Source organism: Cucumis melo, chromosome 6, assembly GCF_025177605.1.
Source record: "Cucumis melo cultivar AY chromosome 6, USDA_Cmelo_AY_1.0, whole genome shotgun sequence".
Lineage (NCBI taxonomy): Eukaryota > Viridiplantae > Streptophyta > Magnoliopsida > Cucurbitales > Cucurbitaceae > Cucumis > Cucumis melo.
This window is the reverse complement of record NC_066862.1, coordinates 272538-294185: the sequence shown is the minus strand read 5'-3', so window position 1 is coordinate 294185 and position 21648 is coordinate 272538. Positions and strand designations below refer to the sequence as shown.

The 21648-nt window shown below is 37.6% G+C and overlaps 1 protein-coding gene across 1 annotated transcript; it reads left to right on the top strand.

The window, feature by feature from the left end:
• The first annotated feature begins 167 nt into the window (after positions 1-167).
• LOC103483092 (endoribonuclease Dicer homolog 1) lies at positions 168-21615 on the top strand. Its single transcript, XM_008439528.3, has 21 exons — positions 168-1981; positions 2077-2190; positions 12847-13057; positions 13183-13577; positions 13654-13885; positions 14572-14744; positions 14830-14952; positions 15042-15202; positions 15504-15737; positions 15831-15981; positions 16059-16241; positions 16498-16659; positions 16831-16926; positions 17024-17652; positions 17900-18000; positions 18091-18290; positions 18363-19283; positions 20063-20227; positions 20297-20670; positions 20751-21273; positions 21380-21615. The coding sequence occupies exons 1-20, from the start codon at positions 812-814 to the stop codon at positions 20926-20928; spliced, it is 5973 nt and encodes a 1990-aa protein (XP_008437750.2). The 5' UTR covers positions 168-811; the 3' UTR covers positions 20929-21273; positions 21380-21615.
• The last annotated feature ends 33 nt before the right edge of the window (positions 21616-21648 follow it).

Here is a 21648-nt window from a genome sequence, read left to right as displayed (position 1 = left end):
TAGTTTAGGATAATTTTAAAAATAAAATTTTAACGATTATTGTTGAAAATCAAGAGAAACAATATCTTTGAATTATTTTAAAAAATTTAAAGACATTTGTAAACTGAGAGACATATTTTTGAATCTTTTAGAAAATTGAGAGGCATTTTTGTTGTAATTTAACCTAAAAGAATTTGAGGGATAACTAATCATGAAATATTGTTTTCTGGCAGTGGAAAATGGAAAACCGCGACCGGGTGGCGTCTGGGTGCTCGGGAGCTTACTTTGGGATATAGCAGCAGGAGCTCGGGAGAGAGTAAGGAAGCAGGGGAAGTTGCAGAAGCAAAATCTGAGGGACAGAGACATGAGAGAGAGGGGGGAAGACGAAAGTGCGTGGGGTCAAATTCAAACAAGTATTTAACAGAGGCAGAATAAGGCGTTTGATAGCCCGTGGAATCTCAAAGAATCACGCTCAAAGTTTATGGGTTTTTAGGGTTTCTCTACCCCTACTTCCAACCCCAAAAATCCTTTCTTTTTGCGTGCTTCGTACGGTCTATCACTCTCCTAAATTTCTGCGACTTATTCTCCTTCTCTCTCTCGCTCTCTCTGCGTCTCTCTCTCTATCTCTCCGCTCCCCAGCTTCCGCTCTCTCTGCGTCAACCATTCACCGCCGAGCATTTTTCTATATTTATTTACTTTTCTATCTTTTTGTAGAGATTTTGTCTTCAATTCGATTTTCTTTTATGCCTTTTACATTTTTTGATTAAAGTTCCAGAAACTGAAATTTCATAGTTCCTTTTCGTTTTTAATTTATCTGTTATACTAGTCTGCTATGGAGGATGAGACTAGGGTTCCGGGAAGTTTTAGCAGCGAACCAACATGTTCATTGGGGGTTTCTTCTTTCTGGCTTGATGCCTGTGAGGACATCTCCTGCGACATCATCAATGATTTTGTGGATTTCCAGGCGTCTATAACCCCTGGATCCTCAGTTGATCACACTTCCGATCAACATAACCTGTCCAACGATTTTTTTGGTGGAATTGATCACATTCTTGACAGTATCAAGAACGGGGGAAGCCTCTCCCCAGTAACTTGTAATGTTGATCGTGATTGCAACGTGAGGGAAGGGTTTTTTATTGAGAATAATGCATCTGGGGTTCGTGATATGTCGGTCGATAGCTCAACTGTGCAATCCAATGGTGTACAGATAGAAATTCTTCAATGTAGTGGACCGAGCAAGGATAATCTTGATAATGGTAGTCATATCTGCGAGCGCTATGAATCTGTTAATGGGTTCCAGCCACCATATGGATGCGAAGGGCTCAGAGTTGTTGAAACCTCTAAGAGAAATGGAGTTCAAAAACACGAGGGGAGTAATGACGCGTCGTTGCGAGATTGGGGTTGTGATAATGAGGAGAAAAGCAATAAGAGACCTCGTATTAGCAATGGCAACAATGAGAGGCATTATTCAAACAGGGGACAGTGTCCATCTAGGGATAGAGAAAAGTTCCACACCAGGAAGAGGTTGCGTGACCGAGATGAGATCGATAGAAGAGAAAGGAGTTATTTTAGGAGGAGAGAGCATTATGGTACAGGTGGAAAGGATGCAAGAGATAGGGATTTGAGGGAGCGGGAACAAAAGGGATATTGGGAGAGAGACAAATCAGGGTCAAATGATATGGTTTTTCACTCAGGGATGTGGGAAGCTGATCGCAACAGAGAAGCAATGACTGATAATGAAAAAAACCGTGAATTCCAGGGAACTGCAGACAAAAGTTCCAAGGAGATTAAAGAAAAAATTCCTGAGGAGCAAGCTCGGCAATATCAGTTGGATGTTCTTGAACAAGCGAAGAAGAAAAATACCATAGCTTTTCTCGAAACTGGGGCTGGGAAGACACTTATTGCTGTTCTTCTCATTAAAAGTATTTACAATGATTTACAAACTCAAAACAAGAAGATGCTCGCTGTTTTTTTAGTTCCCAAAGTTCCACTTGTCTATCAGGTAAAATAATAAGTAGCAAGTGTTCAAAAAAGCAATGTTGCCTCCGGGTTCATTATGTAAGAAGTTGACTATATTATTGTTCACTGTAATTTCAGCAAGCTGAGGTTATACGTGAGAGAACTGGCTATCAAGTAGGTCATTACTGTGGTGAAATGGGGCAGGATTTTTGGGATGCTAGAAGGTGGCAGCGTGAATTTGAAACCAAACAGGTAAGAGCTCCTTTTTGTAAGCATATTATTCATCATGTATATCTCCTTGAACTTTTAATTTCGTCAAATTGAACCCTAAACTTAAAAACATTTTGCCATTTTAAAACAAAAGTTTAATTTTCACTTAATTCATCCACTAACAGCATCAAAAGTATCTCTCAAAACTCAATAATTTTAATAAAAACCAAACCTTATGCAAAAGGAAGTGCAGTTAATGAACAAGATCAGTAATTGATTAGATATTTCAAAACTAAAAAATTTGAACAAAAATTGCGTCTTTTTTCTTTAAAGTTTCATTAATCTTGTACATTGAGCTCGTGTCTCTTTTTGACTATTAATAAAGAGGTCTGTTTCCATTTCAAAAAAAAAAAAAATCTTGTACTAGACAATTTTCTCACCCCACTAGAGCGATTTGAAGTTGCTTTTTGCTCTCTCTTGGTGTTCATTTTGGTGCATGATATATATTTGATTTATTGTGCTTTTATTTTCATTGATTAGCTTTATTTTTTCACCCTTCTGTGTGCTTATTTGCGTTCTCAGTATTTCTATTCTTATATCAGTTTCATTAGTCCAAGCATTAGTCTCTTTTCATCATATCAATCATAAGTTTTGTTTTCTTACAAAAAAAATTCTTGCACTTGATACATGTTTCCGATTCACTTGATGCCCTTGATATTTAAAAAAAAAACATTTAGGACCATGCTTTACACTAAAAGTAGGTCTTATTTATTTCTGATTTGTTGCTCCATTTAATCATATTCAATAGATATTTAGCTATGTTAATCCATTTGATTTGATAGAAATCAATCATGTCAGAACGAATCCAAAGTGCATTTACCCCCTCAAGGCTTTTGCTGATTATTCAAGTCAAGATATTAGCTTAAACTGGAGTGTTCTTATTTCCATGTTAAAATTCTTAGCAGCAAAAGTGACACAGATGGAGCTCCTCCTCTAGTCCTCTTTCATAGTCTTGTTAATTTTGATTAATGTTGGCTAAGTCTATATTGTTTAAGTCTTTTATTTCGGGATTGTTTTGTACTGGTTTTTGGAGAGGACTTTTTGTTGATTATTTCCTTTTTTGTACTATATTTTATTGTATTGGTTGTATTATATTTGCCAAATTTATTTTTCCTTCTTTGGAATGGGTTGTTCTTCTATTTAAGGACACCCTTCTCTCTTTGTGAAGTACAAGAAATAAATTATTTGGTATGGTATAAGAGCAAGTTTTTTGAAAACCCTAAAAACCCTAATATTTTAAATAACCTAAAAACCCTAAATCCCTTACAGCCAGCTGCCATCGTGTACGTTTGCCACCTCAAGGACCGTCGTCGCTTGTCGTTATACTCCGACCGCCGCTGCCACCTCTGGACCTCGTTGGAAGCCGTTTTTTCTTGCATTTTTCTTGCTTAGTGGGTTTTTGTTGTTTCTTGTTTGTCTTCGCCAGTCACCCTTATCTGAGATGTTTGCCACCGATTTCATTGCCAATGACAAGTTTGGCTTTTTCTTTTTAAAAATTTCTTTCACTGTTTTGTTCGTTTATGAATTGTATTGCTTCAGCCATGTCAGACCCTAAGACACCTATAGTTAAAGTTGACAATCGTACCCATTCCAATAGCCTTACTATCTAAATAATCACGATTTTATTTAACGGAGATAACTTTCTTCGTTGGTCACAAAGTGTTAGGTTGTAGATTCGTGGACAAGGGAAAATTGGCTACATAACTAGATGATCCTTTCTTTGCTACATGGGATGCTGACAACTCCATGGTTATAACTTGCTTGTAAACTCCATGGTTGAAGACATTAGTTGTAACTATGTGTGCTACTCTATGGCCAAAGAATTGTGGGATAGTGTGACATAGATGTACTCTCATTTGGGCAATCAATCATAGGTATTTGAGTTGAATCTCAAATTGGGAGATATAGCCAAGGAGGTAACTTGGTGACACCATACTTTCACTTCCTAAAAAGGATTTGGCAAGGGTCAGATCTCTTTGATTCGTATAGTGAAAGTTTGTAGATGATCGAAAGCATTACAGGAAAATGTTGAAGACGGTTGTATTTACAAGTTTCTTGCTAGCGGTTGAATTTGAAGAGGTTAGAGGTTGAATGCTTGGAAGGACCTCTTGTCCATCTATTAGTGATGTGTTTTTTTGGAGTCTATAGGAAATAATCGTAGGAATGTTATGGTTGGAAAAAAACTTTTTGACTTAGTAGAAAGTTCTGCATTGGTGACCGAACAAACACCATGAAAGCCTCTCATCACTTCAACAAGATACGTGAAATACCTCAAGTTCGATGTGACCATTGCAACAAAACGCCGACATACACGTGAAACTTGTTGGAAGCTTCATGGAAAACCTGCGAATTGGAAAAGTTCTAAGCAAGGGGTAGAAATTCCCTCCTACACCTCAAATGCAAATATTGGTGATTCGAACTTGTTTGGCAAGGAGTAGATTGATGAAATCCTGAAAGTACTAAAGACTACTTCATCTAGTAATTATAGTGTTTCCTTGGCACAATCAGGTAAGTTTCCTCAAGCCCTCTCTTGCATGAACTCATCTCCATGGATTATCGATTTTGGAGCCTTTGATTATATGACCAGTTCCTCTTCGTTGTTTGTATCCTACTCCCCTATATATTGCAATGGAAAAATACCTTGAGTTCGATGTGACCATTGCAATAAACCCCGACATACACGTGAAACCTATTGGAAGCTTCATAGAAAACCTACGAATTGTAGAAGTTCTAAGCAAGGGGTAGAAATTCCCTCCTACACACCTCGAATGCAATGTTGTGATTCCAACTTGTTTTGTAAGGAGTAGATTGATGAAATTTTGAAACTGCTAAAGACTACTTCCTAGTGTTTCTTTGGCACAATCAGGTAAGTTTCCTCAAGCCCTATCTTGCATAAACTCATCTTCATGGATTATCAATTTTGGAGCCTTTGATCATATGACCAGTTCCTCATCGTTGTTTGTATCCTCTCCCCTGTATATTGCAACGAAAAAGTTCGCATCGCCGATGGTAGTTGCACCCCTATTGTAGGAAAAGGAACTATTCCTCTGTCTACAAAACTTACGTTGCATTTTGTCCTTCATGTTCCAAAATTAGCTTGCAATTTCTTATTTGTTAGTAAAATATTTAAGGATAATAATTGTGATGTTGTCTTTTGTGACACTCGTTGTACCTTACAGGATCAGGACTCGTGGGGGACGATTGAATGTGCTAGGATGATTGGTGGTCTTTATTACTTTGATGAAGTTTTAGCTAGCATAAATAAGTTCAGGGCTTGAGTAATGTTGTTCTCCTTCTGCTGAAGAAACTATAATGCTTTGGCAACGTAGATTAGGGCATCCTAATTTCTTTTACTAAGTATTTGTTTCCAGATTTATTTAAAGCCCTTGATTGTTTTCATTTATTCAATGTGAAAGTTGCATTTTTGCCAAACATTATCGATCCACTTATTTGCCCAAACCTTACAAGGCTTCTTCACCTTTTTCCTTAGTCCATACAGATGTTTGGGGTCTGTCTAAAGTTTTAACTCAAAATGGTAATCGTTGGTTTGTCACCTTTATAAATGATCAAACTCGTTTAACCTAGCTTTATTTGTTGACTAACAAGTCAGAGGTGAAAGAGGTGTTTATTAGATTTTACAATATGATTGAAACTCAGTTCCAAACTTAAATTTGCATCATTTACTCTAATAATGGCACTAAATATTCCAATGAACAATTAAACAGTTTCTTACACAAAAAGGGTATTTTTCATCGAGCTACATGTTGTGATACTCCTTGACAAAATGGAATTATTGAGTGAAAGAATAGACATTTACTTGAAGTTGCTCGTGCCCTTGTGTTTTCTATGAATATCCCAAAATATTTGTGAGGTGACACAGTCCTTACACAACTAAATACCTGATCAATCGATTGACAACTAAGGTTTTGAATTTTAAAACTCCTCTTAATCATTTAAAAAATTATTTTCCTATTGTTCGGTTGTTCTCTGACTTGCCCATTAAATTATTTGGTTGCGCTGTTATGTTCATAATCCCAACCCTACTTGCACTAAACTTGCTTCGTCCAAAAAGTATTTTGAGAGTATGATGTGTTTTTTGGAAAATCAACCTTTTTTAGCCAAAATTCTCTTTAGGGGGAGCCATCTAACCTTGAAGATAATTTTTGGGACATTTCACCTATCCCAAACATCACTGATTCCGAAACTATGAGTTCTAATTCTTTGATGCCAAGTGCGGAGAGTTCTTTAGGGGAGAAACACTATAGATTGACTTGACAAGTAAAAAACCTAAACTACAGGTTTATACTAGAAGAGACTTGACTCAAAGGAATCGAGAACAAACTGTTGATCTATCACATAAGCATTCTAGTACCTCGATAAATGATTATGAAAATCTAGGCAACATACATTCTCCTTTTACTTCTTCTAATTCTCCCGGTTCTTCTTTTCATAATTCCTTGCTTGATGTCTCTGATCTTGATATTCCAATTGCCCGTGGGAAAGGTACCCGTAGATGTGTTAAATATCCTATTGCAAACTATCTTTGTTATGATAAATTGTCTGACAGCCATAAAGCCTCCACATCTAAAATAACTAACCGGTTTGTTCCATAATATATAAAAGGCCCTGAATGATTTGAATTGGAAATTAGCAATGATGGTAGAAATGAATACACTGAAATAAAATTGCACATGGGACATAGTTGAACTAACAAAAGAAAAGAAATTGGTGGATGCAAGTGGGTGTTTACAGTAAATGTAAAGCTGATGGTAGTATTGAAAGATACAAGGCCAGATTGGTCGCTAAGGGGTTTACTCAAACCTATGGAGTTGATTATCAGGAAATATTTGCTCTAGTTGCTTAAACATCTATTAGAATTTTGCATTCTGTTGTTCTTTGATTGGCCTCTTTATTAGATGTTAAGAATGCCTTTCTCAGTGGGGAACTGTAAGAAGAGGTATTTATGGACTTGCCACTTGGTTTTTAGGTAGATCTTGGGATTAACAAAGTGTGCAAGTAAAAGAGATCATTGTATGGTCTTAAACAGTCTCCTAGGGCCTGGTTTGAATGCTTCGAAAAAGCAGTCACGAGCTATGGATTTGGTCAAAGTCAAGCCGATCATATAATGTTCTACATACATATAGGAAATGGCAAGGTTGTGATTTTGATAGTTTATATTGATGATATCATTCTTGCAAGCAACGATGAGACATGACTTACTTTCATGAAGAAAAAATTAGTAGATTTCCAAATAAAAAATTTAGAATCTTTAAAGTAATTCCTAGGCATGGAGTTTGCCTGAACCAAAAGTGGCATTCTTGATCTGCTAAAAGAGATGGGTTTACTTGGTTGCAAGGTACCAAAAACTCCCATTGAGTAGAATTTGAAATTGGAAGCTACAACTAAGAATGAGATAAAGGAAAGAGAAAAATACTAGAGACTTGTGGGGAGACTTATATATCTCTCTCACACGCGTCCCGACATTGCTCTAAGTTAGTTCATGCATGCTCTTGGACCGACTCACTTTGATGCAGTTTATAGAATCCTTATATATTTGAAAGGTACTAGAAGAAAAGGCATATTGTTTCAAAGATATGACCATCTCAATGTTGAAGTTTATACATATGTTGATTGGGCAGGTAGCACGACTGATAGAAGACCACTTCTGGATATTGCTCCTTTGTTGGAGGAAATCTTGTTACTTGGCAAAGTAAAAAACAGAGTGTGGTTGCAAAAAGTAGTGCAGAAGCATAATTTAGAGCTTTAGCCCATGGTATTTGTGAGGGTATATAGATAAGAAGATTGTTTGAAGAATTGAGATTCACTCTAATAATGCCCATGCACATCTATTGTGATAACAATGAGTTCTCTTTGTTCTCTCTCCTCCCTCCTCCCTGCTCCCTCCTCTTCCCTTTGCCTACCTTTTTAGTTCTCTCTTTTTTCAGTAGCTTCAGATGATTACTTCCCAATCTTCCTGCGTTAGCCTCTCGATGAAGTCTACCCTCAGACCAACCACTCAAGGTGTGGTGTTGAGTTTTGATTTAATTGCACAGGGTATCTTAGGAGTGAGACTGCAATAGAAGTGGTAAGTTGCAAAGCTCTTCAATCGTATTATTGCATTTGGTCAGAAGACGATAGCTTCCTTGCTAAAGATGTGGAAGCTCAAGGATTTTTATCCGTGTTTGAAGCTCAACTGAGCTGGTCCCTGGAAGCATTATCGGAGTTATTAAGAGAACCAGAAGATCGTTTCTTTTGGAAATAAGGGGAGTTAGACCATGGAAGATTGAAGTTGTCAAAGTTCAGGGCAAAAACGGTTGGGTGTTATGTTGTGACCTTTGTCCATTGTCAGGTGGGCACCCCTTCATTTGAGTGTGTTTGGGAGAAGACAAACAAGGGTGGTTGGCATTTCACACAATGTTGGAGAATTTCCTCTCAAAAGTAGAGTATTAAGTTGGTATTCACGTAAAATTGCCATGTCTTTTAATCCAGCACAGGTTAAGAGTACAAGCTTCACAGATAAAGTTTAATTGGATGGTAACTTAGCCTATGATAAAAAGAAAGAAACCATTGAATGAGAAAGTTCTTAGGTTTCCTTTGTTTCAAAGACAGCAGAACAGTGCCCATGGGTGATAAAAAGCTTGGAGGTTGGTCGAACAAAGTTTGAACATCTGTAGACCGTTATGAGACTCTTTGCGTTGGATGATTGGAGAGAAATAAAAAAATTGCTCGAAATCTTTTACCAAACAAGAATTATTATTGACCAACTGTTCGATGAAAACGCCCTTATTAGTTTAGATCAGGGCTTGGTTGAAGATTTCATCAATGAACCTGGGAGATGGTAGGAGATGGGGCCATTTCACCTAGAGTTTGAAAAATGGGATAGATTTTAACACAACCGACCATTGGTAAGGAAAGCCTTTGGAGGATGGTTGAGAATTAGAAACGTTCATTTGGACTATTGGACTATCGGGGGTTTGGAAAACATTGCCACAGAAACGCTTAATCTGAACAATTGCAGCGGAGCGAGAATTCAAGTTAAATAGAATTTATGTGGTTTTATACCTACTACCATTGAAATTACAGACCTTAATAGAAGTAATTTTTTCTTGAATCTTGGTAACCTTAATAGAGAATTCAAGCCTATGGACACCCCAAGTATTTTCAAGGGAAGCATTATTGTTACGAATTTCAAAATCCCTGTTGATCAACTAAGGGTTAGGCAAGCTTTGGAAGATGAAGATGTTGATGTTTCGTTCTTCCCTCCAGCACTTGATGTGTTTAAATTCACTGAAACAACTCCCTCCTTTTCAAGAAATTCGTTCGAAGCTTTGAATCACATTCAAGTTTCTCACCGGCGCTGGAGGAGAAGACAGAGGCCGACGGTTTGATTCGAAATGAAATCTGTCCGTAAGAAATTAATAAACTGCATTCAAAGAAGAGAGAATTCAGCAGAAGATATCTGTGCATTTAATTCATTGGGCTTTGGTCTCTCACCAGTTAATCCTCAAATGGGGCTACTTTCCAGCCTAGTGTGAACACGAAAAAAGCATTAATGAGGAAAGAGAACGTGGATGGAAATGATTCTCTGCAAAGTAACCGTTCAACCTCCACCGTAAAGGCATGAAAAATAAATTTAAAAAAGAGGCTGTTGTAGTTCCTCTGTTAATTCTCCTAAAAGACAGTTCAGCAGCATTAACTAATCACTCAATAACCCTTCCATCTTCCAGCAGTGTTCTCATATTGTCCTCGGCCTCGGAATCTGACTCTTCCTTGCCTTTTTCCAACCAATCAAATGGTACAGTGAATATAGCATTTCATTTGTGTAAGGATGATTTGAATAATGATCTTCTTCAGTCTCCATCTCACAATATGAGTAAGTTTGAAATACCTCAGAAGTTTCTGGTTGACATTTCCTTGCACTATCGAATGAAGAGAAACAAGAAGCGCAAGATTCCTAAAATGTCTCGAGGAAGTTCTTATTTGTTTAAGCCTTTTTGAAAACACTTTGCCAAGAAAAGGACTTCTTTTGACAATCCTTGTCAAAAATAACAAACCCCGGACTTGCTTCAGGCGTGTTGTGTCAAGATCCAAGTCCCTGGACTTGATCAAAACAGGCCAGCTTCTTTACCTTTTTTGAATAAACCTGGTTTCCATTTCGAATGTAATTCCCAAGAGTCTTTTGATTCTTCTTCTGTGTGAGGATTACATTGCACTTTTCAGACAACTTCTCATAAAGGTTCAAAAGACTTCGATGAAGAATCATTGGCAAGTGTAAGCAGTGAAGAACCTGAAAGAGAAGATGAGGATATAGAAGTTATGGATGAAATGCCATACTTATGAACAATGCCTTAGGTATTTTATTCCAATCTGAAGAGGTTCAATTACTTTCCATTGAGAAATGCTTCCCCTTTTACTCCACTAGAAAAGAAAGACATACCTAAAGAATTGCATTCCATTTTGGATACCTGTGAAATCTCTTTGGTCTAATCCAAAGGAAAACAGGTCATTTAGTGGATATCCTTCAGGGTTGAAAATTTAAGATTAGCTATTGAATTATGTGAGGATTTGGACAAAAAACATTGTGGCTGATTGTTAGAAGTTTTCGAAAGAAATTATTCTAGACATAATACTAATTCAAGGTCTAGAAGGGATAGCTTCATTAAAGAATTCATGAAAAGCATATAGAGCTCAAAAGATGTTGGAAGTTCTAAGGATTTTCAAGGACTTCCTTACAAAGTGGGTTCAAGGTTCTTTCAGAAACTGACATTGCTAAAACCAATTTCTCTTTAATAACTGGAGTAATGAGTTGAAGGCAGTGTTGGCAAGTTTTTGTGGATTGGAAAAAGACTACTTCAAGATTCTCTAGGCTTTGGATTGCATTGGCAAGTTAGCTTCGAGGCAACTGTTTGCATCATTCTCTCTCTTTTCATCTTGAAGGTTTGGGTGTACAAGATTTTTTATTCGAGTCTAGTGGGCTAATTTCGAGAGAGTTAAGTATTGCTTTGTATTTAGCTTCCTACTATGAATTGTCTTTGATTAGCTTGTTTATTTTCTGATTCGGGTTCATTTTTAGGTTTCCATCATATTTATCATCATATTTATGTTTTCTGCTTATAGTCTTTATTTATGTTTTAGCTTGTTTTTTTCTCTTAGTTCTTTTGCTCTTAGTATAATACTCTTGTACTTTGAGCTTTAGTCTCATTATCATTTATAAAGAGACTTGTTTCCATTTAAAAAAAAAACAAGGCAGCAATTTCCATTTCCCACACTCCAGACCTTCATGATAGGACGAAACATATTGAAGTTGATAAACACTTTATAAAGGAAAAGATCAATGTGGGAGTAATATGCATACCTTATCTTTCGACAACAGAACAAATTGTAGATGTGTTAACTAAAGGCCTTCCACAGTGGCAATTCAACTAATTGATTGACAAGCTGGCAATGACTGATATCTTCTAACCAACTTGAGGGGGAGTGTTGATTATTTTTGTTTTTGTATTATATTTTATTGTATTGGTTGTACTATATTTGGCAGATTTATTTTTTAATTCTTTGTAATGGGTTGTTTTTCTATCCAAGAACACCCTTCTCACTTTGTGAAATACAATAAATATATTATTTTGGGACTTTTATGTTATTCATAAGTTTCTTTCTGGAGATGATGATGAAGCTATAAGGGTGTCTACCTAGTTGAGATGTCCGAGTGCACCTCCTGATCCGTAGTTTTATGTTTGTTGTTTTCAATTGTATTTGGAGCGTTAGTCTCATTTCATTATCTTAATAAAGAGGCTTGTTTCTTGTTCAAAAAAGTCATCTTTCCTTGTTTTGAGGAAGCTATTAATTGATCCAAAATTAGAATTTTGGTTACCCAAATATGGCAATACAATTAACGGTAAAAATAAATAACAATGAGGAGAGAAAATTACATGTGAAAGGAAAATGTACTAATGGATAGAATTATGTTCCAAAGACAATAATTTCTATATTCAACAATTTTATCTTTTTGTCGTAGTTTTCGGTGTATGGATTTATACTCTCTTTTAAGGGTTCTTGTATTTCGAGCATTAGTCTCTTTTTGTTATATTGATGAAAGATTTGAAAAAAAAGTTCTGTAACTACTAGAGAGCTTAAGTATCGCTCAACTTGTTAAAGCATATGCACTCGACCAAGTGTTCAAAGGTTCCAATCATCTCACTCCACTTATTAAACTCGAAAAAAGAGTGATGTAACTATTTGATTTGATTTCTTTTATATATGCTTAGTCTTTGGTTCTCCCTTTATTGGGCTATTTTTTTAATGTGTTTTTAGTTCTTTTGTTTACATTCATGTTTCTCAAATGAAAGTGGTGTTTCTTATGAAAAAGGGATTATGTGTATTGTTGTCTCATCTTTCTTGGAAGCTAAGGTTTATCTGGGTTGCGTTTATATCACCTGTCAATTCTTGTATAAACATGCTCCGTTTCTTGTTGTGTAGCTCCAAGAATTTTGCTAAAACATCAATTTGATTATTAAAAGATTTCAAGTATGAATTAAGATTTGGGAACTTGTTCCTTTGAATGCGTGACAAACATGAAATTCTATTTGATCATTCATGTTATGGTACTCTGATCAACATGGTGCTTTACTTCAAATGCAGGTTCTGGTTATGACGGCGCAGATACTGTTGAACATTTTGAGGCATAGCATAATAAAAATGGAAGCAATCAATCTGCTGATTTTGGATGAGTGCCATCATGCTGTTAAGAAGCATCCCTATTCCCTTGTTATGTCTGAGTTTTATCATACCACACCAAAGGAGAGGAGACCATCTGTCTTTGGAATGACTGCTTCGCCTGTTAATTTAAAGGGTAGGCGACTTTGGGTTTCTTTTCCCAACTCTAGTTTCCATGTTCAAGTCCTATATCTTTTTTGAGGAGTTAGTAATTATTTAAACTTTTTGTTATTATTATTGCTTTAAATATGCCCTACACAGGTGTCTCAAACCAAATTGACTGTGCAATTAAGATTCGTAACCTTGAAAGTAAATTAGACTCCACAGTCTGCACAATAAAAGACCGCAAGGAGTTGGAGAAACATGTTCCAATGCCATCAGAAGTTGTTGTGGAGTATGACAAAGCTGCCACTTTGTGGTCCCTTCATGAACAGATAAAGCAAATCGAAGTGGAAGTTGAGGAAGCTGCAAAATTGAGTTCTAGGAGAAGTAAATGGCAACTTATGGGAGCTAGGGATGCTGGTGCTAGGGAAGAGCTGCGACAAGTTTATGGTGTTTCTGAGAGAACAGAAAGTGATGGTGCTGCTAATCTAATACAGAAGTTGAGAGCGATCAATTATGCGCTTGGGGAGCTGGGTCAGTGGTGTGCTTACAAGGTTTGATCTATAAGTTTGTCTGATAATACATAGTTTTAACTTGTTCGAAGAATAATCCCATCTACCATTGTGGCAGGTTGCTCAGTCATTTTTAACAGCTTTACAGAATGATGAGAGGGCTAATTATCAACTGGACGTCAAGTTTCAGGAATCCTATTTGAACAAAGTAGTCGCTCTCTTGCAATGCCAGTTATCAGAAGGAGCTGTTTCTGACAAAGATGGTAAAGCTTTGGTTTCCGAGGAAGATGTTGCTAATACTAGATCAAATCATGACGAGATCGAGGAGGGGGAACTTCTTGACAGCCACGGTGTGTATCAGAGAACTACTTATTGCTGTTTGGACTAACATGTTAACTAGGTCACATGCTCTTAGTCAGTGACTTGGCGAGTTGATGGTGATGATCACTGAAAATAGAATAAAAAATTGTCTTCTTTTTTGTTTCTCCAGTCATTGGCCTCTCCTCTAGATAAACAGCTGTCGAGTGATTTTCACAGTTTGGTTCTTTAAAATGTTTTTCAATCATGTCCATCTATTTGTACTTTTTGTTTGGACTGACAAGGAAGACCTCCAACACCTGTTTTTGAAATGTTATGCTAGAAAGTGCTGGCTTCGTTTATTTGATTTATTTAAGTTGTGTCTTTGGCAATGTATTTCGTGAAAATGTCTTGCAGATTTTGGTTGGACCAAAGCTTAGATCAGATTCCAAATTACTTTGGAATAATGGTGTCAAAGCTTTACTTGCTGAAATTTGGTTTGAAAGGAACTATAGTCTTCCATGACAAATCAACTCCTTGGTTAGAGATAGCAAGGATTAATATAAACCAAGATTAATATGAATGTATCCTAATTCTACTATTACTATATCACCTCGTGCGTACAGAAGTTTGGCCCTTGTGTTACATAGGCGGGCAGATCACCATCATTCTCTCGTGTCAGAACTTGATAGTAATTGTTTATATTCTCAATGTTTTTGCTTTATTTTGTACCCAACAGTGGTATCTGGTGGGGAGCATGTAGATGAGATTATAGGAGCTGCTGTGGCTGATGGAAAAGTGACTCCAAAGGTGCAATCACTCGTTAAAATCCTGCTCAAATATCAATACACTGAAGATTTTCGTGCCATAATCTTTGTTGAGAGGGTTGTGTCTGCCTTGGTTCTTCCAAAGGTGGGTTATTTCACCAAATACTTTTCTCGACTTGGCACCTTCTCATTGTCTTATTTTAATATGTGGCATCATATTCATTTTGCAGGTCTTTGCAGAGCTTCCGTCTCTAAGTTTTATAAAAAGTGCAAGCTTGATTGGTCACAACAATAGTCAAGATATGCGGACATGTCAAATGCAGGACACTATATCCAAATTTCGGGATGGTCGTGTATGTGCAACTATAGATCACTCTTCCATAGGAAAGTGTGGATTTTGTGATTGAACTTCTCATAATTGTAGACATTGTCCATCTTTCAGGTGACACTATTAGTTGCTACTAGTGTTGCTGAAGAAGGACTTGATATTCGACAATGCAATGTTGTCATGCGCTTCGACCTTGCAAAAACAGTCTTGGCATATATTCAATCTAGAGGTCGTGCAAGAAAGCCTGGTTCAGATTATATTTTAATGGTTGAGAGGTACTTCCTTTATCCTTGTATGTCCAAGTCGCTGGCTTTTAGGGTCGTAAATATTGGCAAGGTCATATGCATCTAATTCTCTTGTGACCGGAAGTCCTTGGATTAATGATAATGATTCTAAGATTTCCAGTTTTGTATTCATCTATATTGATGGACTAGAAAAACTTCCCATGTTCTATATCTTTCTTTAGATGATTGTTGGTGAGGTATCGTTCTTTATTGGCTGTCTGTGATCTGTCTGTTTTTGGTGGTTCAAATATCTGTAGATGTCAATAGACTGAGGTTTTCATAAGCTGTACAGGGGTAATTTATCACATGCAGCATTTCTAAGGAATGCCAGAAACAGTGAGGAGACTTTGCGTAAAGAAGCAGTCGAGAGAACTGACCTTAGTCATCTTGAGGATACTTCAAGGTTGATTTCCATGGACACGACACCAGGTACTGTGTATCAAGTTGAGTCAACTGGTGCTGTTGTTAGCTTAAATTCTGCTGTTGGTCTTGTCCATTTCTACTGCTCGCAGCTGCCTAGTGACAGGTTCTGTTTTTATATTACACAAATTGTTTTCCCCATTTTTGTATTATTAGATGATTGTTGAATATATATTTTTATCTGCTCTCTTATTACTAGGTATTCCATCCTCCGGCCTGAATTTGTGATGGTGAGGCATGAGAAACCAGGTGGTCCAACTGAGTACTCTTGCAAGCTTCAACTTCCTTGTAATGCACCATTTGAGGATCTGGAAGGTCCAATTTGCAGCTCAATGCGCCTCGCACAACAGGCATGCTATCCATAATTTCCCATCCAGGTTTATCATTATAGGCTTATAGGATGACCTTAAACATTTCTACTTGGCAGGCTGTTTGTTTGGCTGCTTGCAAAAAGCTCCATGAAATGGGAGCATTTACTGACATGCTCTTGCCAGACAAAGGAAGCGGAGAGGAGAAGGAAAAGGTTGAACAGAATGATGATGGAGATCCACTTCCTGGGACTGCTAGGCACAGGGAATTTTATCCTGAAGGTGTAGCTAATATTCTCCAGGTTTGTTTCTACCCAATTAGGTCCAGCATACTTTCCAATTCTTTTACATTGTAGGTGACTAGAAGAGCAACCCTTTTTGTGATAATTAAATTCTGAAATTTAAACTTTTTTCAGAGTTGTTTATGCGCAGGATAGCAATGAGAGGTTTTCTTTGTTTCATTTACTTTGTGTCAGTCAATTTGTTGTAACTTTTAATTTGAAGGGGTTTTCCCATGTCTTTTACCATTTAACGGAGGGTGTATTGTTCTATTTATAGGGAGAATGGATATTAACGGGGACAGATACTTTCAGTGATTCCAAATTCCTCCATCTTTATATGTACACCGTTCAGTGTGTCAACATTGGTTCTTCTAAAGATCCGTTCTTGACTCAAGTTTCCAATTTTGCAGTACTGTTTGGCAATGAGCTGGATGCAGAGGTTTATATTTTCAATTTTAGTCTATAAGCATCTCTCATCTCTCTCGCACACAATCATTTGAAAAAAGAAAAATAAAGGAAACAAGCCTCTTTAGTAATGAAAGAAACAAGACTAATGTTCAAAGCATACAATTATGTGTTTGCACTTAATCACATCATTTACTTTGGACAGGTGTTATCGATGTCAATGGATCTTTTTATTGCTCGAACTATCACTACCAAGGCATCTCTTGTCTTCAGGGGTTTATGTGATATTACTGAGAGCCAGGTTAGTCATCTTCTTATTGCATTGAACAATATATTTTAATTTCCATCGGCTTTTGCTATTGATCTATGAGAAAAATTTGAAATGTGGCGTTGTACAGTTGGCATCTCTCAAGAGTTTTCATGTAAGATTAATGAGCATTGTGCTGGATGTGGATGTGGAACCTACTACCACTCCTTGGGATCCTGCTAAGGCTTATTTATTTGTGCCTGTTGTTTGTGATAAGTCCGAAGATCCAGTGAAAGAAATTGATTGGGTTATGGTTAAAAGAATAATTCAAACGGATGCCTGGAGCAATCCACTTCAGCGTGCCCGGCCAGATGTCTATCTTGGCACAAATGAGCGAGCATTAGGTGGGGACAGAAGAGAATATGGATTTGGAAAGCTGCGTCATGGTATGGCTTTCGGACAGAAATCTCATCCTACCTATGGTATTAGAGGAGCAGTGGCTCAGTTTGATGTTGTGAAGGCTTCTGGTCTGGTACCTGACCGAGGGGATGTTGAATTGCAAAGGCACCCAGATCTACCCAAAGGCAAACTTTTGATGGCAGATACTTCTATGGCTGTGGAAGATTTGGTAGGGAGGATTGTAACGGCTGCTCACTCGGGGAAAAGGTTTTATGTGGATTCCATACGCTATGATACGACTGCTGAGAACTCTTTTCCAAGGAAGGAAGGGTATCTTGGTCCCCTGGAATATAGCTCATATGCCGATTATTACAAGCAAAAGTATAGGACATTTCCATTTTTAAATTGCATTATGGTTGGCCTAACTTCTTGTTTCTTAAGTAGTTCAATTTTGCATGGACTTTATAGCCATAATGCAATGCTAATGTTGTGCTGGGGAGAAAAGTTCAATTCTAATCTCTATTGGAAGAATATAATGTTGTGGAAGTTCTTTACTGATTGGAAAAGCTTTCCTTTCTTATTGCACAACAAAAGGGTTGCATTTGGCTATTATGTCTTCTTTATTCAGGTATGGAGTTGAACTGGTATATAAACATCAGCCGTTAATAAGAGGACGTGGTGTCTCGTATTGCAAGAATCTCCTGTCCCCTCGGTTTGAACACGCAGAAAGTATGCTGTCATTTTATAATCATACTTTCTCATTGTTTCCTATTTATTTGGTTTGTAGTTTCGGGCTGATGAAGCACCTCATGTGATTAGGTCATGAAGATGAATCTGAAGAAACTCTGGACAAAACGTACTACGTTTATCTCCCCCCGGAGCTCTGTTTGGTACATCCACTGCCTGGATCACTTGTTCGTGGGGCACAGAGATTACCATCTATCATGAGGAGAGTTGAAAGCATGCTGCTTGCCATTCAGTTAAAACATATGATAAACTACCCTGTTCCTGCCTCTAAGGTAATATAACAAAACAGATCGGGGACATTTTTTTTACCAGCTACTTTAACATTTGTATTCTGTTAACTGCAGATATTGGAAGCTTTGACTGCTGCCTCATGCCAGGAGACGTTCTGCTATGAAAGAGCAGAACTGCTGGGAGATGCTTATCTGAAATGGGTGGTTAGTCGATTCCTTTTTCTTAAATATCCTAGAAAACACGAAGGCCAGCTTACTAGAATGAGGCAACAAATGGTCAGTAACATGGTCTTGTATCAATATGCATTGAGCAAAACACTCCAATCTTATATACAAGCAGATCGTTTCGCTCCTTCTCGATGGGCTGCTCCTGGTGTGCTTCCTGTCTATGATGAGGATACGAAGGATGGGGAATCATCCTTCTTTGATCAGGATAAATCAAATTCTGATGGTGTTAGCGAGATGGATCACCATCTTGATGTTTTTGAAGATGGTGAGGTGGAGGACAGAGAGGTGGAAAGCGACTCTAGTTCTTACAGAGTCCTTTCTAGCAAAACTCTTGCAGACGTTGTGGAAGCACTCATTGGAGTGTATTATGTTGAAGGGGGAAAAACTGCTGCAAATCATCTTATGAAATGGATAGGGATTAAGGTTGAGTTCGATGCTGGTGAGGTTGAGTGTGGAACAAGACAATCAAACCTTCCAGAGAGCATACTTCGAAGTGTTGATTTTGATGCATTAGAGGGTGCCCTGAACATCAAGTTCCAAGATCGTGGTTTGCTGGTAGAGGCTATCACTCATGCTTCCCGACCATCTTGTGGAGTTTCATGTTATCAGCGGTTGGAATTTGTTGGTGATGCAGTCTTAGATCATCTGATCACTAGGCACTTGTTCTTTACATACACGGATTTACCACCAGGCCGCTTAACTGACTTGCGAGCTGCTGCTGTAAACAATGAAAATTTTGCACGAGTTGCTGTCAAACACAATCTGCATATCCATCTTCGGCATGGCTCAAGTGCTCTTGAAAAGCAGGTATCATACGTAATGACTTTTGTTTGATTTGCCTCTTATACTTCAGGTATCATTCAATTTTTTATTTATTTATAAAGAAACAAATTTATTGATGAAAAAAATAAAGAATTAAAACTCTGAACACCCACTGGTGAAATACACACACACACACACACACACGTATATATACAAACTCTCCAAGTGGAGATTAAGTAGGAAAAACTATAATGTTTGCTTGTTCTTGCACAAGAAAGTAACAGTAGAGTAGAAGTTCCAACTTGTTTTAAAAGTTAGCGACAATAAACAGACTCCAGGAATAAATTTAAGCTTTATGAAAAGTATTTGGGACTAAATTTGTATATAAGATAGTGAGAAGGCTAAAATGAAATGAAGCCGAAAGTACAAGATGATATGTTATCTTACTATTGTTAATATCCAAAGCCTGCATGTCACTTTTTTATGAGGATTGGAATTTGTTCTCTGAAACTTTTTTTATGAGGATCAGAGTTTGCTCTCTTCACAACAGATTCCACACGTTCAAACTATTTTCAGTTTACATTCTTTTATCTAATACAAAATAAGTCATTCTGAATCACATCTCCCAAAAGGAAATGCTATCTTAATGTTTCAAACTATGCAGCATGTTCCGGCCTGAATAAATAAGAAATACATATCCAAAGTGTAATAAAGAGAAAAAAAATGCTACGAGTGCTAAAAAGGGAATAAATGGTTTCAATAAACAATGACTTGTATTGGTCGAGGTTATCAAACCATGAAGTATGACCGACCCATGTATGCAGATTAGGGACTTCGTGAAGGAAGTTCAAGATGAATTATTGAAGCCTGGTTTCAACTCCTTTGGATTGGGAGATTGTAAAGCTCCAAAAGTTCTTGGTGATATTGTTGAATCCATTGCTGGTGCTATTTTTCTTGATAGTGGACGTGACACTGCTGTTGTCTGGAGGGTTAGTATCTGCCCCCAATTTAAATATTCTTTTCTTGGTTTCTTTTATACTAAATATTATGTGTTGTAGGTATTTCAACCACTGTTGCATCCAATGGTTACTCCGGAGACACTTCCAATGCATCCTGTTCGTGAGCTGCAAGAGCGATGCCAACAACAGGCAGAAGGTCTGGAGTACAAAGCGACTCGCATAGGGAATTTAGCTACAGTAGAAGTTTTTATTGATGGGGTCCAGATTGGAGTTGCTCAGAATCCTCAGAAGAAGATGGCACAGAAACTAGCTGCGAGGAATGCACTTGCTGTTTTGAAGGAGAAGGAAATGGATGATGCCAAGGAAAAAATTGAAGACAATGGGAAAAAGAAGAAGAATGGCAATCAGACTTTTACCAGACAGACCTTGAATGATATCTGTCTACGTAGAAATTGGCCCATGCCATTTTATAGGTGACAATTTTGTCTCTGTAATTAACTCCTGTCCTCGAATACAGTACAATATTGCTAACGGCGATTTTGCATGTATAAAGGTGTGTGAATGAGGGTGGACCTGCGCATGCAAAGAGGTTTACCTTTGCCGTGCGGGTGAATACTACAGACAAGGGATGGACTGATGAATGCGTGGGAGAGCCTATGCCTAGTGTTAAAAAGGCCAAGGACTCTGCTGCTGTTCTGTTGCTGGAGCTACTGAATAAATTATACTCGTGATTGCACCAGTGCCAATTTGGACAGGAATTGTGTTAAAATTTGCACGACTAGTTTGAAGTCTTGGATGATTGATTTTGGAGGCCCAACTGAATGATGGCACTTCTCGTTATATTCGTGGTCTGTAATATTTATGGTGAAATTTTCTATCAGCGCCACTGAAAAGCCTAGATAAACTCGGATGTTTTCAATTTGTACAACCATACTACTTTTGAATGTCATTTGTTCTTATCCTTCTCGGGCTGCTTCAACCAGCACTTTTATGCCTTTCGGGAGGGTCTGTGCCACCAAGTAAAAACAATAGGGGGCATTTGGAGAGAAGGTAAAAGAAATCATCTGCCTTGAAAGGTATGTTTACTTTTTAATCCGCGGCTCTTCCATTTATTTCGGCTTGTGAAGGTGATCGATTGGATTTGAGTTGTCAAGGTTTATCACTTTGCATAAATTGTTGCAGGACTAGACGAGGTGGGGGAAAACTTCAAAAGTAGAGATTTGATCAGAAGCTTCAGGGTCCATTAGTCTACTAGAGGTGGAACAATTCCTCGTCATATTTCTTATAACCACACGTTCATTGGATTTCTACAAGGACTAACGAGGGAAAAAAAGTGATGGTATCCGCTGTCTTTATCTTATGTGGGCGAGTGAGAAATTGAACTCCATTATTTAATCGCAATAAAAAAAACAGGGTTTTAATAGAATGAGTTATGGACAGTTTAATTCAAT

Coding starts and splice junctions, on each gene's coding strand:
- LOC103483092 (XM_008439528.3), top strand. CDS start 812: ATGGAGGATGAGACTAGGGTTCCGGGAAGTTTTAGCAGCGAACCAACA. Junction 14,745..14,829: donor CTGCCTTGGTTCTTCCAAAG/GTGGGTTATTTC, acceptor TTCATTTTGCAG/GTCTTTGCAGAGCTTCCGTC. Junction 16,927..17,023: donor GTGATATTACTGAGAGCCAG/GTTAGTCATCTT, acceptor GGCGTTGTACAG/TTGGCATCTCTCAAGAGTTT.